The sequence below is a fragment of the Dendrobates tinctorius genome, unplaced genomic scaffold (assembly GCF_039654945.1).
Source record: "Dendrobates tinctorius isolate UK_male_01 unplaced genomic scaffold, ASM3965494v1 ptg000438l, whole genome shotgun sequence".
In the NCBI taxonomy this organism is placed as follows: domain Eukaryota; kingdom Metazoa; phylum Chordata; class Amphibia; order Anura; family Dendrobatidae; genus Dendrobates; species Dendrobates tinctorius.
This window is the reverse complement of record NW_027362101.1, coordinates 267,479-290,997: the sequence shown is the minus strand read 5'-3', so window position 1 is coordinate 290,997 and position 23,519 is coordinate 267,479. Positions and strand designations below refer to the sequence as shown.

Sequence of the window (23,519 nt, the reverse complement as noted above, 5' to 3'; positions counted from 1 at the left end):
TATATCAGGCTTATTATAGCCCCCTCTAGGGATAGAGGATCCCGGACCTCAGGCTCCCTCCCTCAGCCCTGATTCGACCCCCCATCTGGGCCATGGCTCTCATAGGAGCTCCTAAAGAAGATTACCGCCTATTTCTGAGGTAACCGGAGACAAAGACGCTCATATAATAGTTCACAGAAAGATTTATTTCTTCAATTGACTATTAATTTTTGCTGACGGGCACTCAGGTGCTTTTATAGAAGAAAGAGAAAAAAAAAAACCCACTGCGCAGGCGCGACATTCCCTGGCCGCGGCTGACACCGCCGAGCGGCTTGAGGCAATAGCGCGCGCCTGAAATTCAGACTTCGGCCGCCCGCGGCTGCATCTTCATTACGGTACGCCTTTCCTTCCCTCCTGCTTCCGCTACCTAACCTCCCGCGGTCAGAACAATTGTCCGGGACTTGCCTGGAAAATCCTGAGGAGCGAATCTGTGGCAGCGGTTTAGAGCCATATTTTCAAGCGCCTCGCGCAGGAGCACCTCCCCCCGGCTGATAAACCCGACTGCCGTAGCTACAGCGGCACGGGAAGGCATTGCCACTCACCGTACCCACTGCAAATAGCTCCTGGGGTCCTCACCACCCCCACCACCACCAGGATATCCTCCTTCAATTGCGTTCTTAGCCCCCTCAGGGCTTATCGGGAGCCGCTCTCTCCTCTCTCAGAGCGGCTTCCTGATTCACAGCTGCGCACTCCACATACGCGATTTGCGTAAAATCCGGCATATCTTACGTCAAAGGAGCAGCCTTCTAATCCAGCTCCATAGTGCTGCTGGCTTCAACTCCCCACATAACGTAAATCACTGGTGGACTGCCCAGACGGTTTTTGCCATACATGAAATCAAACTAAAACAAAAGAGAATTAAAATAATAAACAAATAAACAAACAAATAAATAAACAAAATAATAATAATAAAAAAAAAAGGGGTGACGAAAGTCGCTGCCACCACTTCCCAACTCACCCTCATTGTCTCTGCAGCCTAGTTCTATTCATACCGATAAAATGAGTCAAAACAGATCAAACAGCCTCAAACAACCAAAAACTCCCTCCACAACTACTATGTCCGCCAAATCGGATAGAGACAAGAGACAATCATCTCACCCTTCCTCCGATTTGGGGAATACCATCAGTCCTACTAGATCCAGGACGCCCCACAAAATTACTGACTCCATGGATACATCAGCTTCCTCAAAAAGACGGAATCCGGGGGCTTGGAGTGAGAAACTTTCTTTTCTAAATGACCCCAAAAACGACATGGACAATGATTCTTGGGCTTCAACACCAAATACCAGCCCAGACAAATCCAGACCAAAACTGGACTCTCATGTTGAAACGAGCCATGACACCATCGAGGCTTATATGGCCTCACTGGCCGACAAAATTAATAATAACCTGAAGCTCACTCTAGAATCCACATTAGAGTCACAAATGAAAATCTTTAAGTCTACGTTTGAAACGTTTAATCAAAAACTGGAAAATCATGAATCCAGAATGGTGTCGTTAGAAAAACAAACAGAGATGTCTACAGACGAAAATCAGCAACTGAAGTCTGAACTCATAAGGCTGGAAAGAAAACTAGCAGATTTAGAAGACAGAAGTAGAAGGAATAACGTGAAAATCAGGGGCATCCCGGAATCTGTCACCCCTGCCAAGCTTGAGGAATATGTTCAAAAAGTCTTCAAGAAAATTGATCCGTCACTTATTCCCCAAGAGACAATTATCGATAGAATCCACAGATTACCAAAGCCGGCCCACCTACCCAAGGATACCCCGAGGGATACCATTCTTAGGATCCACTTCTTTCATATAAAAGAGAGGATTCAAAATACCATCAGGGACAATGGCGGCTTCCCAGAACCATTTTCCCATCTCAAGATATTTACAGATTTATCCAAAGCTACAATCGAAGGTAGGAAATCCTTCCAAGATATTACCATTCCCTTGAGGGATAATAACATACCATACAAGTGGGGATTTCCCCTTAAATTGTTGGTCCACCACAGTAGTAAAACTACTGCTATACTATCTGCAGAAGAAGGCCACAAGTTTCTCAAATCTATGAACATTAAACCTAGAAGCAAGCCTGCGGCGTCTCCGGACTCCAAATCTTCTACTTGATCTTCAGGGACTCATGGGTCTTGTTTAGGCCCAAGGAAATTCAACACAATAACACTTTATATATTATTATTATAATTATAGTTATGATAACTCTTCCTCCAGGCTCGATCCTTTGGAATACTATCTTTCAACAGGCCTATACTTTAGTAACACATCGAAAATGTTTACCTTATATATTGTTTAGTTATCAGTTGGACTCTAGGTTCGTCCACCTTTTACTTCCCTCGACTATTCTTGGATGAGCGTATTTCTCCCTTCAGAAGATGTCGCCGGGAAATCCTCACACGAACTTTCCCCCGAACTGAGCAGAGTTCGCCTTAGAATTCTGCTCCTGTTGGTCCCTATAAGTTTATTCTGACTAAACTTGTTGCTAATTTATCTTGTTTTTTCCTTTATTGTGTGTTTCAGTTGCAGCCAATACACCCTTGACCTTATCCATCTGAACCTAAACTTCTCCATCAGCCACAACCTCACCAAGAACAGCAGCATCACAGGTATCTTCTCAGCCACAAAACACCACACTGACAATGAAAATAAACCTGGCCACGTACAATGTCAGGGGCCTGAACAGCCCTAGAAAGCGTCATGTAATATATCATGAGACCAACAGGCTGGGTTCTGATGTTGTGTGTCTTCAGGAAACGAAATTTAAAAGAGGCGCTCACCCTAACTTTTCCCACAAAAACTTCCCCCACATATATGAATCATCGGGATTAAAGAAAAAGGCAGGAGTCCTTACTATGATAAAAAACTCCATCAACTTTAAATTCATTGAAGAACTAAGAGATGAGAAAGGCCATTATCACATCCTAGTTTGTAGCATCAATAACTCAATTTTTACTATTGGAAACGTCTACGTCCCCAACACGGGTCAAATTAGATTCTTAAATAAGCTTCTAAAGAAAATCAACCTAATAAAGAAGGGTTCCTTAATATTCGCAGGAGATTTTAACATGGTCCCAAATGGAAAATTGGATTCCTCCGCCCCCAATAGACATAAAACAGAAACGTTAAACAACTGGATTTATTACAACAAATTCTTTGACACTTTTCGTTGTCTAAACACGACCTCAATCGAGTATAGTCATTATTCGGATGTCCATCACACTGCTTCTCGTATTGACCTAATTTTAACAGATATTTTCTCACTTCCCAAATTTACTTCCATCTCTATCCACCCTAAAACGGTCTCTGACCACGCTCCAGTAGTAGCTACATTCACTGTTGGCCCGGCCACCAACCAACAGTTCCTATGGAAATGCAACTCCTCATTACTCAATATTCCACACTATAATGCAGAGATTACTACAGCCTTACGAAATTACTTCAAAGAAAATGATACTGAACTTTCCAGCCCTTTCACCTATTGGAATGCTCATAAGGCCGTTCTGCGAGGAATCCTAATCAGGATATCCTCGAGACATAAAAGGGCAAACAGGGAAAAAATAACAGATCTGCAGAATCAAATCAAAATCAAAGAAACCATGATAACCGACAATCCCAATTCAGATATTGACGTACGCTCAGAACTCTCCAGGTTAAGACAGGAGCTTAGGGCCTTGATTTTCTCGTTTCATGACTCAGCAGTTAAAAACCACCGCTTTAAACAATACCAGAATCTAAATTGGCCATCCCGCTATATGACTAACATCTTGAAAAATTCTAGATGGAAAAACAGGATTGACACCATTCTCTCCACCAAAAATACCCCCTTGTCCCACCCACAGGACATAGCTAACTCCTTCGCTACATTCTATGAGAATCTCTACAACATCAATCAAAATTCCTCCCTCCCCTCTCCAAGTCATTCAGATATCACTTCTTTTCTAACCAAAATTAATCTCCCGAAACTAGATGAAGTTGACAAATCTACCCTATCATCTCCTTTCACTGAAAAAGAAACTCTAGATGCAATAAAGCACCTTAAAACCTTCAAAGCTCCCGGCCCTGACGGGTTTACGAATAATTACTATAAAACTTTTGCCGAAATCCTTGCACCCCACTTGACGAAAATTTTTAACACAGCTTCTACTTTGGGCTATTTCCCCAAGGAAATGCTCGAGGCCACCCTTATTCTTATCCCCAAACCCAATTCGGACACAACCCTCATGAAAAACTTTCGGCCAATTTCGTTAATAAATACAGACATCAAACTATATGCTAAATTATTATCAAACAGACTGAACTCCATACTCCCTAAGCTAATCAACAAAGATCAAATCGGGTTTATAATCAATAGACAATCTACAGACGGCACCAGAAGATTGATCAACCTTATGAAACTCATTAATACACATAAAACCAAATCCATTATAGTTTCTCTTGACACCGAAAAGGCCTTCGACAGATTAAATTGGGACTACTTGTTCGCCACTCTAGCCAAATTTGGCTTTCATCATGAACTAATCACTAGCATTAGAGCATTATACACTGCACCATCGGCCAAAGTTTACGTTAACAATCACCTTTCAAAAGTCCTCCAAATATCCAATGGTACAAGGCAGGGTTGCCCGCTTTCCCCTCTACTGTTTGCCCTGGCAATTGAACCCCTAGCTCAGTCTATCAGAGATAACCCGGATATTCATGGCATTAAAGCAGGTGATAAAGAATATAAAATATGCCTCTTCGCAGATGGCATTCTCACCCTGTCAGATCCAATCAAATCAATTGTTAAAGTCCAAGAACTTCTGCTGAAGTTTTCGGACATTTCCTGTTTCAAAGTCAACGTTTCAAAATCCAAGATGCTATCCCTTCATTTAGACAGCGACCAAATTAACTCCATCAGCCGCTCTTGTCCTTGGAGCTGGACTTCAGACTACATTACATATTTGGGACTTAAATTTACCAATAATATCCCTTCCCTCATGCCTCTGAACCTAAAATCCCTTACAGAGACCATCTCAAAAGACCTAAAAATATATGGGGAGAAAAACCTCTCTTGGTGGGGTAAAATTATAACATTTAAAGCCTATATCCTCCCCAAAATAGTATATCTTTTTAGATCACTCCCTTTACCCATTTCCACCCCCGCCCTTACCAACCTTCAATCCATGACAAACAACTTTGTTTGGAACGGGAAAAAAGCCAGAGTTGCAAAAAATATTTTATATGGCAACAGGAGATTTGGTGGAGCTGGCCTTCCGAATATCTCAGCTTACTATTCCTCACTCCTTGTCAAAAACAGCCTCCCTTGGTGGTCAACCGAGGACCCTCCGGCATGGGTCAACATTGAAAAGGCGTTAAACAACAATAGGTCTCCTTCCCTTCTCGTCTTGGAGTCTATCCTTCTCAAAAAGGTACATTCCATCACGCATCCAATCTTCCGCGCAACACTAGAAGCTTGGGGTCTCTTAGCTAAACAACAAAAAGGCCTCACTAATACTGACCCGTTAGGACCTCTATCCCTTAACGTAATTGCGTCTCTTTTTCAGCTAGAACTGCCCTCCATCTGGTCCGACCATGGTGTCAAAAAATTAAAGGATCTTTGTGGACACAATCACATCTCTTCCTTTAGCGATATGAAACACAAGTTCAGTATCCCATCATCAGCATTTTATGACTATATTCAACTAAAAGAATTAGCAACTACACTTAGGAAGAAAGACGCTAAACCCTCTGAACCTTTCTTTAATCTCACTAACAACATAAACCATTGCCTTTTCTGGAGGGTTTCGTACATTTATATGTGGTTCAATAAGAGCCATGAATTCATCAAAACAAATAATATAATTAAGTGGGAGACGGAACTTGGGATAAGCCCAGGGGCAGCAGACTGGGAGCAGGCTTGTTCCTCCTCTATGTCCGCCACGTTATCTATGTCTCTTCTGGAAACCCATCAGAAAATCATCTCCCGTTGGTACTATACCCCAGCCAGACTAGCCAGGATATATCCAGAGATCTCCCCATTATGCTGGAGAGGATGCGGACAACACGGGAACCTTCTTCATATATTGTGGTTTTGTCCGGTGATCAAATCTCTTTGGAGAGCTATCTCTCTCCTAATAAACTCCCTTCTCCAAAAACCCATCACCCTCTCACCTCAACTGGCCTTGCTATCTATCACCCCACAAGAACTAAATCAAACTCTTCCCCCTTTAATATTTCATATCCTTCTTATTACCAAAAGTCCCTTAGCTTTTCATTGGAAACGACCGGACATTCCAACCATTGAAGATATAAGAGACAAAATCTCCCTACATAAATCTTTTGAACTAAAACTAGCCACTATTAACAATAATATTGGCCATTTCTCCCGCAAATGGTTCAGATGGATTGCATTATTTCCCTCAAGCTAACTCTACAGCAATTGCTGCACTGATACTTTGTTGTTTGTTCTTTTCTCTGTTCCAGAGATAATCTGGCGACTGTTAAACATATAGTTATAGTATTGTTCTGGTTATAAAATAACCCAGTTAATTATACTACACCGCTAATGTCTTGAAAATATAAACTTGTTCGGACCATTTGGTCCTTCCCCCCCTTTTTTCCCTTCCCTCCTCACCCTCCCATCCCCTCCCTGAGACCCCTTTTTCCTCACTATTGTAAAACCCCTTAATAAAATTGGTTTGAAAAAGAAAATGGGATGAGTAACGCCAAGTATTTGTCCCCCTTGTTAGGTGTTCTTGGTCCTTCCTGATACATTTTACACCATAATTACATATAGAGCTTCACTCTCTCTTTTTCCCGCAGAGCGGGTAAGGGAAAGCCCGAAACACTGTTTTATCAATTTTTCGTACTCTATCTCCACTCAGAGAAATAGTAGTTCTACAGAGCATTAACCCTCTCCTCTTTCCAGACTGTCTGTGGACCCCAGTACAATTATATAAATGATTACTGGTATATATATATATTTTTCTAAGTTTGTTAATATTCCTCTCAGAAATATTTATATAGAACCAATCATTCCTTTGTCCTAAAGAAATCATCCCCTGACATGATTTGCTATCCTCAGGAGGTGTTAATATCACTGCTGAAGGAGTGAGTTTTTAAACTTTGGGATGTGACTTACACTGACACCGGTCGCTGTATAATCTGACTCTGTGCGGGAGATGTAACAGCCGTGTGGTATTGGGAGAAGCGCCGTGTGCTCCTCCTGCGGTGCGATCCTGAGCGTGTGCACAATATTGCGGGTGTGGAGCACATCGTCCTTCCCACTTTGCCACTGAGCTTTTACAGATGAGCGATTCCTTTTTTTTTTATAATAAGCCGAACCTGAGATTTAAAAAAAATGTATATTATTTTTTTATTAATAAAACATTTTTTTTTTAATTGATTAAAATTTAGATCCTTACAATTTGGAGAAAGAGAAACCAATCACAAACTAAAATGTTTCTATACTAATGCACAAAGCATGGGCAACAAACAAGGAGAATTGGAACTACTAACACAGGAAAAGAAATATGATGTCATTGGAATCACTGAAACTTGGTGGGACGATACACATGATTGGAATACAAGACTAGAAGGATACAACTTATTTGCAAGAAACAGACTTGATAAACGAGGAGGGGGTGTCGCATTGTATGTTAGAAATGCGTATATCTGCACAGAGATTGAAGCTTCAGAGACTGGGAGTTCTGTGGAAACTGTTTGGGTAAGAATACAAGGACAGAACAATGGAAAGGACACCATTGTAGGCATTTACTACAGGCCGCCTGTGCAAGCTGAAGATATGGATGAACTCTTTATGCATCAAATGGCCAAGTTCTCCAAAAAATATGACATAGTTGTCATGGGAGATTTCAACTATCCAGACATTTGTTGGGAATCTCTCTCAGGCAAAACTAACAGGTCAAGGAAATTCTTATCCTCTCTTGCTGACAACTTTATCTTCCAAAAGGTAAGGGAGAAAACAAGGGGAACTGCTACCTTGGATCTAATCCTTATAAGCAGGGAGGAAATGGTTGAGGAGGTAAAAGTGGCTGGGACCCTAGGAGGTAGCGACCATGCTATTTTAGAATTTTGGATAACTAGAGGCGGAAGACCTGTGAAGACTCAGACGTCAAGGTTAGATTTCAGAAAGGCAGATTTTAAGGGATTCAGAAAGAGAATTGGAGGGATCCAATGGCTGGATATCCTTAAAGACAAAAATGTCCAGGAAGGATGGGAAATCTTGAAAAATGAAATTCTCAAAGCACAGTTGTTAACAATTCCGAAAAGAGGGAAGAATAGGAAGCATTTAAGGAAACCAGGATGGATGAACACAGAACTTAAGCACATGCTAAAAAGGAAGCAAAAAATGTTTATAAAATGGAAAGAAGGAGGCATATCTAAAGAAGAATATAATGCTGTCTGCAGAACCTGCAAGGCACAAATCAGATTATCTAAAGCTGAAAATGAATTGAGGCTTGCAAGAGATGTCAAAAGCAATAATAAAGGATTTTGGGGATATGTCAAAAGTAAAAGAAAAGTCAAAGATGCTATAGGATTTTTACAGGATGAAAATGATGAAATGGTAAGACAGGATGTTGAGAAGGCTGAACTTTTAAATTCCTATTTTGCATCTGTTTTCTCTCAGAAAGGAAATGTAACATCAACTGTTATTCACTGTCCTATTAAGGGAATAGAAGAATCCAGGATATCTATAAACAGAAAGATAGTGAGGAAACACTTAGCTAACCTAAATGTATTCAAGTCTCCAGGTCCAGATGAATTACACCCCAGAGTACTGAAGGAGATAGCAGAAGAAATTTTTGAACCCCTCTCCATAATCTTTGAAAATTCTTGGCGAACAGGAGAAGTCCCAGAAGACTGGAGAAGAGCAAATGTTGTTCCTATCTTCAAAAAGGGGAAGAAGGTGGACCCAGGCAACTATAGGCCGGTGAGTCTGACTTCTATACCAGGAAAGATCTTTGAACAAATTATTAAACAACATGTATGTCAATACCTGGATAAGAATGAAGTGATTAAACAGAGTCAGCATGGGTTTGTAACTAATAAGTCATGTCAGACTAATTTAATTTCCTTCTATGATGGTATTACTGATTGGGTGGATCAAGGAAATGCTGTAGATATAGTATATCTTGACTTCAGCAAAGCATTTGACAAAGTCTCTCATACAATCCTTATTGAAAAAATGACTAAGTATGGAATGGACAAGGCAACTGTTAGGTGGATTCATAACTGGCTTAGTGATCGGACCCAAAGAGTGGTCGTAAATGGCTGCACATCCAGTTGGAAGAATGTCTCAAGTGGGGTACCACAGGGCTCTGTCCTGGGCCCTGTATTGTTCAACATCTTTATCAACGATTTAGATGAAGGAATTGAGGGTAAACTGATTAAATTTGCTGATGACACAAAGCTAGGAGGGATAGCTAATACTAGAGAAGAGAGAGAGAGGATTCAAAAAGATTTAAATAAACTGGAGAAGTGGGCAGCAACTAACAGAATGGTTTTTAACAGGGAGAAATGCAAAGTACTACATCTGGGCAATAAAAATGAAAAAAGCATATATAGAATGGGAGGAATAGGGCTAAGTGACAGCACATGTGAAAAAGACTTGGGTATACTAATAGATCACAGACTGAATATGAGTCAACAGTGTGATGCAGCAGCAAAAAAGGCAAATGCAATTCTAGGATGTATTAACAGAAGCATACAGTCTAGATCACGTGAAGTAATTATTTCCCTCTACTCCTCTTTGGTCAGACCTCATCTGGAATATTGTGTCCAATTTTGGGCACCACATTTTAAAAAAGACATCAACAAACTGGAGCAAGTTCAGAAAAGAGCGACCAGAATGGTGACCGGTCTGCAAACCCTGTCTTATGAGGAAAGGTTGCAGGATTTGGGAATGTTTAGTTTGCAAAAGAGAAGACTGAGAGGAGACTTAATAGCTGTCTACAAATATCTAAAGGGCTGTCACATTGTAGAAGGATCAACTTTATTCTCATTTGCACAAGGAAAGACTAGAAGCAATGGGATGAAGCTGAATGGGAGGAGACACAGATTAGATATTAGAAAACACTTTTTGACAGTTAGAGTGATCAATGAGTGGAACAGGCTGCCACGAGAAGTGGTGAGTTCTCCTTCAATGGAAGTCTTCAAACAGAGGCTGGACAGACATCTGACTGGGATGATTTAGCGAATCCTGCTTTGAGCAGGGGGTTGGACCAGATGGCCCAGGAGGTCCCTTCCAACTCTACGATTCTATGATTCTAATTTAATGTTTATCTAATGGTTTATTTCATCCTATGTCTCTTCCACATCGGATCCGCTTGCAGGAGCTTGTTAGTATAGCCGAGTGGTCTGATTGTCGGGCGGCAGAGCTGGAGGAAGCTGAGGCAGATCTCTAGGAGTTCGTGTCCGAGATTTGCTTTCCTTGCTCAGTATATATGTGTTTTTTATTTTTCCTTATTTTTTTCCTTTTGTTCAACAACCTGTGAAATTATAATAGACATGTGAATATAAGAACAGCTTCTAACTCTTACTATGAATATTTATACTTTCTGCTAACTATGAACTTTGACATCTGTCATCTGACTGGAGCTCATTTTTTTAAATCTGTGTGTACTTAATGCACCACCTGTGTATGCGTCATGTGGTATTTCCTGAAGAAGAGGTTCAAAAAACCTTGAAACGCGTAGAATAAACAACTCTCAAACGTTATTAACATTCTGGAAGTTCATCATTTGGGCAGCGCGGATGAAATCCATGTATTCCTTTGCAGAGTTATGGAAACTATTGAAGCAGGCCAAAAGTAAAAAAATGTTTTTAAAAATATTAAAAAAATAAAAAAATATAACAGTTCAAATCCCCCCCCCCCTTTCGCACCATTCAAAATAAAACAAAAGAAAAATAAAACATACACAAGTTTGGTATCGCCACGTTCAGAATCGCCCGATCTATCCATAAAGAAAGGAACAACCCGATCACTAGACGGTGTAGTGAGAAAAAAAAGTCAGAATGCCAGAATTAAGGTTTTTTGGTCACCGCGACATTGAATTAAAATGCAATAATGGATGATGAAAAGATCGTATCTGCACCAAAATGGGATCAATAAAAACATCAGCTGGGCGCGCAAGCAATAAGCCCTCACCCAACCCAAGATCATGAAAATGGAGCAATTTTTTTCCAACAATTTATGGATTTTTTTACCACTTAAATACAAAAGAACTGAGACCTGTTTGGTGTCTATGACCTTGTAATGACTAGGAGAATCTAATGGCAGGGCAGTCTTAGCATTTGGTGAATATGGTAAAAAGAAAATCCAAAAAAAGTTGTGGCATTACACTTTGTTTGCAATTTCACCGCCCTTGGAATTTTTTTCCCATTTTTGAGTACACGATATGGTAAAACCAATGATGTTGTTCCAAAGCACAACTTGTCTAGCAACAAACAAGCCCTCACATGGCCATACTGACGGAAACATAAAAAAGTTATGGCTGTGGGAAGAAGGGGGGCGAAAAACAGAAACGCAAAAACGAAAAAGGGCAAGGTCTCTAAGGGGTTAACAAACCCTATTTTTCCTTCCCCAATCTCCTCCTTAACCCTTTCTCCCCTTTATTCTGCCTCTCTCTTTCATGACTTTACATTTCTCTTTTTGCTGTTGTTTGGTTCTTGTCTGTATTACTGGGTATTTATAATCTGTCGCCCCCTTTTTCTTTACCCCATTTATGTAAATAAATCCTTAATAAAAACTACTTTACCATAAAAGGCGCCCGCTGTGCGCCCAAGGACGCGGCTGATCTGTGCCGATTTGGGCCTTTTTCTTCTCTTCTATGTGTCTAAAATCGCAGGTAAAAAACTGCAGAAACTTTATTAAGTGCAGAATCAAAGCTTTTCTGTCCTCTAAAAAGCGCATTAAAACCGCGGCTTCACCTCTGCACCAAGAACGCATCAAATAAGGGGGAGAAGATTGTTATTGTAGATGGTGCGGATCCTGCAGAAAACAAAAAACACCGTATTTCTGCAATGTGTGAACACGGCCTTACAGACACAAATAAGCCGGGTGTCGTATAGTGACGCTACATAAAGAGGAGAACGTTCTGGAGGCTCCGACTGTGAATGACGGCACAAAAAATAATCCCCAGGTCCCACGCACGCTGGACCAGACAGCCATGAATCCATCTGCTCATCTCTAGTCCCAACTGTCCCGGATACAGCGGTCAGTCCCGGATTTGGGTCTACACCCTGCAGTCTCAGGCGTCTGCTGAATTTTCCTCACTACCAGTGTCCCTCTGATAACTCCTCCTGCCGGGGGAGAAAGCAGTGGTAAATGGCCGTGGATTAGGGTGATGCCAAAATTTGCTGCTATGCGCGTCGCATGATCTGTGCCTCTTTCTGTGCTTCAAAAGTTGTGAGGTGTGCACAGTTACTTGGTGTAACATTGGTGGATGTGGACCCACTGCACCATCGGCCAGGCTTACTCTAAAGAGGTCTAACTAGGTGTCCACCAGGACTTCACTAGAGCTACTGGTGCAGAGGATAGGCTGGACAGCCGGTAGACACCAGGAACTACTCCAGGGTAGTCCCCAAGACTACCTCAGCTGATTGGTGGGTCAGAGACTCGAGTGTGAGGTACAACAGGCAAAGTGAACTGCCTAGGAATCAACATCAAGCAGAGGGCGGATGGTGGAGCTGCCTAATATAGGACCTGCCAGCATGGGATAGGCTGGGGAACCTAATCTGTGAAGGACACAGCAGGGTTAAATTCCTGTACAGACTGGCCAATCTCCCTAAGGCTAAAAGGAAAGAACATGCTGATGTGGCACTCCTGAGGCTCAGCCGCCACAGAGGTACTGCACCTCCTCCTGAGGTGTGGTACCCCACCATTCAGGTAAGGTGGAAACTCCTGACCACACTCCAACACCTGCACCCCACACCACAAAGTAGTTTAGCAAAGCACCTTCGGCGGCTCCCTGCTTGGAGTGTAGCAAAGCACCCATTGGTGGCTCCCTGCTTGGAACACGAAACGTGCTGGGTGGAGTTTAGTTTACATTAGAGAGAGCGGGGAGAGTTTGGGAGAGGAGTCAGTTGTTGAGTAAGGAAAGAGAAGAAGATCCCCGGAGAGAGGGATAGATGGATGGAAGTGCTGCAGCATATCCCAGTGACCTGGGTCTGCTGGCACGGGAAAGGAAGAGACAGAGAGCAACATAGACTGAAAGCCTGATTTTCCATAGAAAGAAAGATTAGTACGGAACGTGAGGAGTAAAAGAGAACAGAGGACGTGGGTTAGAAGAGAACCCTTCCTAGAAGTTCTAAGCGCAAGGCCGGGGCCCGGTCCCCGAGGTTGCATGGATACTAATGGTCCTGCAGCAGACACCGGAGGAATAGAAGGAGTGACTGCTTTATTCCCACACAAGACTTGGGGGCACAACAGCAACTGGATAGTGAGCCGGGACTTAGTAGCAAGGAGTCCCCGAAGCAGGCTACAGCTGCCTGCTGTACCAGTAGAGTTCATAAGAACATCGGACAGGAGGAACTCCAGTGTAACTCAGTACTAGGAGTACTTCATTTAAAGGCGCTATAAGAGGAGACGTTTAGAAAGGCACATGTTGGCGGAGTGTTGGAAAGGAGTATTCCATCTGGCCTGGAGGACACGGCACAGAGGCAGGCACCTGTTTGTACCACAGACTGTGAGTAAAGCTTTGGAACTACATGCCCTGGTGTCCTCTACTCATTCCCGCATCACACACACCTGGCACCGCTGCATCCCTGTGCCTACACTGCACCATTCCTGCAACGCGTCTCTACACTGCCCTGGGACTACAGCCCTGCCTGTGGAGGGCTATAACATCACTGCTGCACCACACCATCTGTCCCAGAGGATCTGTCTGCAGTGTCGGCTTACATCTCTATTGCCGAACGCCACAGGTGGCGTCACGAATCACTCATAAACTTTCATCACTCTAAGCACACTGCAACAACTCCTTTTACAATGGGCGCCCAGGGCCATGGGCTGGGTCCCAGCTGCCGTGACATCTCCCATTGAAGCTCATCGGGCCCGGTACCGAGTACCCCACAGCCCTGAGAGGGCGACCCAACTTTGGTGTCACGAACAGGATGATGAAATCCGATGCCATCGGGTTCTGTGTGCCTAAGACTCAAATCTTTTGAAATGTGCAGAAGACCCAATTTAATAGACTGTAAAATGAACGCTAAGGCTAAGTGCACACGTTGCAGAAAATTTCTGCACAAAAACCTGAATCCCTTCCCAGAAACCGCACCTATTTTTCCGCGGCGGTTTTTGCGCGTTTTTTGCGCGGTTTTGATGCGTTTTTGATGCGTTTTTTACCGCAGCGGTTTCTAAAAGCATGGGAGAAGCCTAAACCGCGGAAAAAAACGCAAAATTAATGTGCATGCTGCGGTTTTTACCACGATGTGGTTTTTTCGCGGTAAAAAACGCATCAATGTGCACAAAAAGTGCAAAATGCATAGAAATGACTGTGCACCTTATTTTCAGCAGTTTTATAGCGGTTTTATAGTGAAAACCGCTAAAAAAATGCTGTGTGTGAACACAGCCTAAAAATGGCCGCCGGTGTGGTGAAGAAGGGCGTGACAATATGGGTGATCCTAAGAAAAGAGCGCGGACAGTCCCGGGCCTCCCCTGTCTGAACTTCTATGCGACAGCAACATGGCCCCCCCCGAGGGGTTCGTATACTGGCTTGGTATGGAGAAGTAGGAAGAAGACGCCGCCCTCAGAAGGAGGGGCGAGAGCCAGTGGCGGGAAAAGAGCCCAGGCAGGAAGAATGCAAGAACACCATATTGGAAGGAGAAGGTAGGAGGCCTGTGGAGCACGAGGAGGTTGAGCTGAATCTCCCCGGCGCAATGGCTGAAGGCTCTGACCCGGCTTCCAGGATGAACCGCCAGCAGCTGGAAGACGAGATTGCCCAGCTGGCGCACCGTTTACAACTGAGACACGAAGCCTTATGGACCTTGAATCTGCAGCGTGTCCAGGAGGGGCCTACACCCGCGGTACCCCAGTCACCGGTACCCGCCATCGCTGCACCGGATCTCCCCCAGGCAAATCCTGTAGAGCCTGCGACCGCTGCAACACCACCTGCAGCATCCTTTGCAATCTCTCCATTACCATCGCCACTGTGTGAGGCTTTGGGAGTTGAAGCGGAGGAAGAGGAGCTCCCGTCTGGACCTGACGCGGCCGCGCAGGTCCCACCGGAGGCCCCCGCGGACCAGGAGCCGCCATCTGTTCCACCGCCGTCACTCATATCTACCCGGGCAGCCCTGACTACCACTGTTGCCACCAGGACCCGCACCGTGCCTGCACCGGAGCCGAGACTGCACCTTCGGGAGGCACTAGGTATAGATGCTGGCCCTCCTAACGGGCTACCCCCCGAATTCTCATTGTCGGAGGCTGGCCTGCTGGAGCTTGAAATGGGGGTATTGGATGAGTCGTCCAGGGGCATTAGGCTGACGGAGATGGGAAGGTGGAAGAAATCCCTGCTGAGGAGGGTGCGGTTGGAATAGGCCGCACCATACGACACCTTCAGGGCTTGGACGAGTCTAGGCCGCTTCGGGACATTGAAACGCATCATGGGCTCTCTTGGCCGCAGCTGCAAAACCCCCGTGTAGCCTCCTACCTACGTCAACAGGCCACGGCATCCCTAGATATTAGACCAAGGACCAGAGCAGCAGTACCCCCAGAGGATGAAGAACCTTATCCATTGATACCAGCTGCCACTCCTATCGACTTACTGGTGGCAGAGACATCACCAGCAACAGCTGATATGCCTACCCCTGCTGTACCTCAGGCAGCAGCTGTCTCCAGAATCTGGATACCCAGAGCATCTCCCCTGGAAGAAGCCCAAGCAACCAGCTTTCAGAACCCCAGGAGGGGATAACCAGCCATAATGTTGATTTAAACTAACTTTTGTTACCCAGGAGGGTATTTCCACCTTAGTGCTTGTTTTTCTATTTTGGTTATCATGTTTTTGTTTTCTTGTTTTTTCCCATTGGATCCAGTTGTTGCCCAGTTTGATTGGTAGCCGTTACACTTGAACTGTGGAGATCATGGACGTTGAGTGATCCAGAACTGCTAATGTAAATAGTTTGCACCTCTTTAGGTGCTCTCTCTTGGTTTTACATAGGAACCTTCCCTTGGAACAAGGACTACCTCGTTATAAGGACATTTCCAGACATGATGGCCGGTCCAATGTCTACTCTTTGCACTTAGTAATAATGCTTAGTATTTTTGAACAAGAAACTAGAAAGTGATAGTGTGTAGTGAAAGTATTAATGACATATTTCATAGGGTTTAATTGAGAAAGAAATATAGTGAATGTTTTACAATGTTTGAATAAAGATGTGAGAATTATTAATAATAATAATAATAATCTTTATTTATATAGTGCCAACATATTCCGCAGCGCTTTACAGTTTAACAGTTTCAAAGCACAAGCCATAAGTAACAACGTTAACAATGCAATAATTAAAGCAAAATAAGACGAAATAAGACGACCCTGCTCGTGAGAGCTTACAATCTACAATGAGGTGAGGGAGATACAAAGTACAGGTGTGTATTTACAATTGTATATTTACAATGAAGGTCCAGCCATCTTGAGGGAGTGAAGGATGGATGGAGATAGTGAATGGGCTACACACGCACACTTACACATAGAATGACTTTGATTAGTGAACGTGATAAGCCACTCTGAACAAATGTGTTTTGAGGGAGCGCCTAAAACTATGCAAATTGAGGTTAGTCCTAATTTATTGGGGTAGAGCATTCCAGAGGATAGGAGCAGCACGGGAGAAGTCTTGGAGTCGGGAGTGGGAGGTACGGATTAGTGCAGAGGTTAGTCGAAAGTCATTTGCAGAGCGCAGCGATTGGCTAGGCCGATAGACAGAAATGAAGGAAAAGATGTAGGGGGGGCACGCACCGTGGAGAGCTTTGTGGGTGAGAACAAGTACTTTGAATTGGATCCTATAATGAATGGGCAGCCAGTGTAATGACTGATGAAGAGAGGACACGTCCGAGTACCGATTAGCCAGATGGACAACCCTGGCTGCTGCATTAAGTATGGACTGGAGAGGGGATGGTCGAGTGACAGGGAGGCCAATTAATTGAGCGTTGCAGTAATCCAAGCGGGAGTGGAACAATGCTACAGTGAGGGTTATTGTTGTTTCCATGGTGAGAAAAGGGTGGATTCTAGAGATGTTCTTTAGGTGTAAGCGGCAAGAGTGGGCAAGAGATTGTATATGGGATGTGAAGGAGAGATTGGTGTCAAACATAATGCCTAGACAGCGTGCCTGCTGCTGGGGTGTTATTGTGGTACCACCCACGGAAAGGGAAATGTCCGATTTAGGGAGGTTAGTAGATGGTGGGAGAATTGAACAAAAATATGCAGATGATGAACCAGACACCAGCAGTTGTCAATTAAGGGTAAGAAGAAGAAAAGTAGAAAATGTGAAGAATGACAGAAAGGCAATGTATTGCTAGAAAATGTGTTACTATTTGCTTCCATGGCACCTTAAATTAGGTAGCATAACTTTAAATATTGATAGACAGTTAAACTGTAACGTTCAAGAAACAGTGCCTCCCACATTGGGAAGTTTAGTATAAGACATGTTCATTATGCAATATAAAAATTTGTATGTTCCTGTATTGTCAACTTTGTTTCCTTTGCAGCCCGCGGACGTGCTGTGTTTAACGGGGGGGTATGTGGCACCCCTGAGGCTCAGCTGCCACAGAGGTACTGCACCTCCTACTGAGGTGTGTACCCCACCATTCAGGTAACTTGGAGGCTCCTGACCACACTCCAACACCTGCACCCCACACCACAATGTAGTGTAGAAAAGCACCTTCGGCGGCTCCCTGCTTGGAGTGTAGCAAAGCACCCATTGGTGGCTCCCTGCTTGGAACACGAAATGTGCTGGGTGGTGGGTGGAGTTTAGTTTACATTAAAGAGAGCGCGGAGAGTTTGGGAGAGGAGTCAGTTGTTGAGTAAGGAGAGAGAAGAAGATCCCCGGAGAGAGGGATAGATGGATGGAAGTGCTGCGGCAGATCCCAGTGACCTGGGTCTGCTGGCACAGGAAAGGAAGAGAGAGAGAGCAACATAGACTGAAAGCCTGATTTTCCATAGAAAGAAAGATGAGTACGGAACGTGAGCAGTAAACGAGAACAGAGGACGTGGATTAGAAGAGAACCCTTCCTAGAAGTTCTAAGCGCAAGGCTGGAGCCCGATCCCCGAGGTTGTATGGATACTAATGTGTTATGAATGAGTCACCGGAGGAGAAAACAAAAATACAAGCTAAGTCCAGAAAACCGGAGAGGTTGGTAGCTATCGGATTGCAGACCCTTAATCCTATCCACACAACTAACAGTAGCCGTGGGGGGTTCCTACGGTGCCCTAGACCCCTCGTCACAGCCGGAGAACTACATAAGCCTAAAGAATTAAAGGGGAAATCTAAACTGCCCCAGAGCAGACCCCAAAGCAATAGACAGCCCCCAACATGTATTGTCGGTGAAATACAGATGAAAACACAAACACAGACAGAAAGACAGGCTGAGCAAACGATGGGGCCCAACTAACTAGATAGGACAGGACAGAAAAGATGCTGGCTGCAATCCGCAAAAAACCCTACCAAAAATGTCCCAACCGTCTGATAGGGAAAAAGGCCCTGAAGTCGCTAGACTTCAAAATCACTATATCAGCACTCAGGTATATTCTGAAAACAGAGCAAAGAGATAAACTGATCAGAGACAAAAATGGAATTCAGCCAGTCCCAACCAGGATGAATATCAGATGCAGGGACCCAAGAATTATCCTCCTGGCCATAACCCTTCCATTTAACCAAATACTGGAGTGTCCGTCTAGCCAGACGAGAATCCAGTATCTTCTCAGCCTCATATTCCACATTACCTTCAACCAATACAGGGTCAGGAGGTGCCACCACAGGAACTACTGGCTCAACAAACCTCTTTAACAGAGACTTATGAATCACGTTATGGATCTTAAATGTAACAGGAAGAGCCAATCGAAAAGAGACCGGATTAAGAATCTCCAAAATCTTGTAAGGTCCAATAAATCTAGGTTTAAATTTTGGAGAAGCCACCTTCATAGAGATATTCTTTGATGACAACCAAACCATATCACCCACCTTAAACCGGGGACCAATGGTCCTATGCCGGTTGGAAAACCGCTGGGCCTTTTTCTGGGAGAGAGACAACTTATCCACCACTTGGTCCCAGATCTGGTGCATTCTCTCCACCACAGTGTCAACACCTGGGTAGGCAGAAGACTCCACCTACCCTGAAGAGAATCGAGGATGAAACCCAAAGTTACAAAAAAAAGGTGACATCAAAGTGGCAGAACTAGCTCTATTATTTAAAGCAAATTCGGCCAAGGTCAAAAATGAAACCCAATCATCCTGATCAGCAGAAATAAAACATCTCAAATACGACTCCAAAGTCTGGTTTGTTCTCTCTGTCTGCCCATTGGTCTGAGGGTGAAACACAGAGGAGAAGGACAACTGAATTCCCAGCTTGGAACAGAAAGTCCTCCAAAATCTAGAAACAAACTGAACTCCTCTGTCAGATACAATGTTCTCAGGAATCCCGTGCAAGCGAACCACCTGTTGCAAAAACAAGGGCACCAACTCTGAAGAAGATGGCAACTTAAGGAGTGGTACAAGATGGACCATCTTAGAGAATCTATCACAAATCACCCAAATAACAGTCATTCTCTGAGAAACAGGCATATCAGAGATAAAATCCATTGAAATATGGGTCCATGGCCTCCGGGGCACCGGCAAAGGCATCAACAACCCACTAGAGCGAGAACAAGGTTTATACCGGGAGCAAGTCCCACAGGACTACACAAAATTCCTGACATCACGAGACAAGGCGGGCCACCAAAAAGACCGACTCACCAAATTTCTAGTACCAAAAATACCTGAATGACCAGCCAATGCGGAGCAATGAACCTCAGACATCACTCTCTTTCTCCACTGGTCAGAAACATACAATTTTCCAATGGGACAACGCTCAGGTTTGTCCTCCTGAAACTCTTCCAGAACACGTCTCAAATCGGGCGAGATGGCAGAAAGAACTACCCCCTCACCTAAGATGGTAGCAGGCTTGGTCACAATAGGAGAATCAGCAAAGAAACTCCTAGAGAGAGCGTCTGCCTTGACATTCTTAGTGCCCGGAAGAAAAGAGACCACAAAATCAAAACGTGTGAAAAACAAGGCCCACCTAGCCTGTCTAGGATTCAAGCGTTTGGCCGACTCCAGGTAAATCAAATTCTTGTGGTCAGTAAGGACCACGACTTGATGTTTAGCTCCCTCCAACCAATGTCTCCACTCCCCAAATGCCCATTTCATGGCTAACAGTTCCCGATTCCCCACATCATAGTTACGTTCGGATGGGGAGAACTTTTGGGAAAAGAAAGCACAGGGATTCATTTTAGATGTTACAGGATCTTTTTGGGACAAAACAGCTCCTGCACCAATCTCAGAAGCGTCCACCTCTACCTGAAACGGGAGTGAGACATCAGGTTGCCGCAAAACCGGAGCAGAAGTGAACCTTCGCTTCAGCTCCTGAAAAGAAGAAACAGCCTCCGGAGACCAATTCAGCACATCAGCCCCCTTCTTAGTCAAATCAGTCAATGGTTTGGCAATACCAGAAAAATTAGCTATAAATTTACGATAAAAATTAGCAAAACCCAAAAACTTCTGGAGGGCCTTCAAAGAAGTGGGCTGAACCCAATCATAAATGGCCTGTACCTTGGCCGGGTCCATTTCAATAGTTGACGGAGACAAAATAAATCCCAAAAATGAAATCCTCTGTACACCAAAAAGGCATTTCGATCCCTTGACATAAAGGGAATTCTCCCTCAAAATCCGGAACACAGTCCGAACATGTTCCACATGAGAGTCCCAATCCTTGGAAAAGATCAAAATATCATCCAGATAGATGATCAAAAATTTATCCACAAAGTCTCGGAAAATATCATTCATGAAGCACTGGAAGACAGAAGGGGCATTAGTGAGCCCAAAAGGCATCACCAGGTACTCAAAATGTCCCTCCGGAGTATTAAATGCCATCTTCCATTCATCCCCCTGCTTAATGCGAATAAGATTATACGCCCCCCTGAGGTCAAGCTTGGTAAACCAGCAAGCACCTTTAACTCTGGCGAATAGATCAGAAATCAGGGGTAACGGATACTGATATTTAACAGTAATTTTGTTGAGGGAACGATAGTCAATACAAGGCCTTAATGAACCATCTTTCTTGGCCACAAAAAAAAACCCAGCACCTAAGGGTGAAGAGGATGGTCTAATATGACCCTTCTCCAACGACTCCTTAATATAGGATCGCATAGCCTCGTGCTCGGGTACTGATAAATTGAAAAGTCGACCCTTGGGAAATTTACACCCAGGGCTCAGCTCAATTGCACAGTCATAACTCCTATGAGGAGGCAAAGACGCAGACTCATTCTCACTAAATACATCATAAAAATCAGCCAAATAGTCAGGAACATTATGCGGCTGGGGAGAGGTGGAGAAAACAGGAGTGTCACTAAGGGCACACCTACAACCCCAACTCACCAGAGATAAAGATTTCCAATCCAAAACTGGATTATGGATTTGCAACCAGGGAAACCCCAGAATGAGGGTATCATGCAAATTATGCAACACCAAAAATCTGCAATTTTCTTGATGGTCTGGGGCGACCCGCATTACGACCTGGGACCAAAACTGAGGTTTATTCTTCGCCAAAGGAGTAGCATCAATCCCCCTCAAAGGGATAGGCGTCCACAGAGGTGTCATAGGAAACCCACAATGTTTAGCAAAATCCAAGTCCATCAGGTTCAGAGCTGCTCCCGAATCCACAAAAGCCTTAGCGGAAAATGTGGACAGGGAGCAAATCAGAGTAATTGCCAGAAGAAACTTAGGTTGAACACCACCCACAGCAAATGTGTGTGCAAAACGTTTCTCTCATTTAGGGCAGACAGAAATAATATGAGAGGCATCTCCACAGAAAAAACACAGCTTATTACGCCTTCTGAACTCCTGACATTGCGCCCTAGACAAAACTCTATCACATTGCATAGGTTCAGACATTTGTTCAACAGGTGGCAACACCTCTTGTGCAGTTTTGCGTTCACGCAAACGCCGATCAACCTGAATGGCTAATGACATAGAATCGTCAAGACCAGAAGGAACAGGAAATCCCACCATAGTATCTTTTACGGTTTCTGACAAACCCTTTCGAAAGAGAGCTGCCAAGGCACCATCATTCCAGGTAGTGAGGACCGCCCACTTTCGGAATTTTTGACAGTACAACTCTGCAGAATCCTGACCCTGGCTTAATGCCAACAGGGCCTTTTCAGCCTGATCAATAGCATTAGGTTCATCATACAACAACCCCAAGGCCTGAAAAAATGTGTTCACATCAGTCAGAATAGGATGATCAGGTTTCAAAGAAAACGCCCAATCCTGGGGATCGCCGCGCAGCAAAGAGATGACAATTTTAACCTGCTGCGCGGAGTTCCCCGATGAGTTAGGCTTCAAGGCAAAAAATAATTTACAATTATTCTTACAATTCAGAAATTTAGACCGATCCCCAAAAAACACATCAGGAGTAGGGATCTTTGGTTCAGCAGCATGTGAATGAGCAAGATAGGTGGAAATTCCCCGCACTTCAGCAGTAAGCTGCTCCACACGATCAGACAATTGCTTAATCTCCATTGAGAAAAAATTCCCCCTACGGCCTCAGAGAAATAGAGGAAAAAATATACACAAAAAAAAATTCTGACACTTTTTTTTTTTTTTTACAATTCTTTCCTGCTATTGAGTACCCTAGAATCTGCGGTATGGCTGGTGATTCTATTATGAATGAGTCACCGGAGGAGGAGAAAACAAAAATACAAGCTAAGTCCAGAAAACCGGGGAGGTTGATAGCTATCGGATTGCAGACCCCGATCCTATACACCACAACTAACAGTAGCCGTGGGGGGTTCCTACGGTGCCCTAGACCCCTCGTCACAGCCGGAGAACTACATAAGCCTAAAGAAGGAAAGGGGAAATCTAAACTGCCCCAGAGCAGACCCCAAAGCAATAGACAGGCCCCAACATGTATTGTCGGTGAAATACAGATGAAAACACAAACACAGACAGAAAGACAGGCTGAGCAAATGATGGGGCCCAACTAACTAGATAGGACAGGACAGAAAAGATGCTGGCTGCAATCCGCAAAAAACCCTACCAAAAATGTCCCAACCGTCTGACAGGGAAAAAGGCCCTGAAGTCGCTAGACTTCAAAACCACTATATCAGCACTCAGGTATATTCTGAAAACAGATCAAAGAGATAAACTGTTCAGAGACAAAAATATAATTCAGCCAGTCCCAACCAGGACTGGCTGAATATAAACACTAAGGAAACCAGACAAAATCTCATGGA

General features: G+C 44.0%; 1 protein-coding gene across 1 annotated transcript in view; it reads left to right on the top strand.

The window, feature by feature from the left end:
- The first annotated feature begins 1,290 nt into the window (after positions 1-1,290).
- Positions 1,291-23,519, top strand: part of LOC141077350 (uncharacterized) — a 103,909-nt gene continuing 81,680 nt past the window's right edge. The window contains 4 exon segments of the mRNA XM_073564231.1: positions 1,291-1,945; positions 2,415-2,487; positions 2,563-2,701; positions 2,793-3,671. Of these exon segments, the coding sequence (XP_073420332.1) occupies positions 1,291-1,945; positions 2,415-2,487; positions 2,563-2,701; positions 2,793-3,671 (1,746 nt within the window).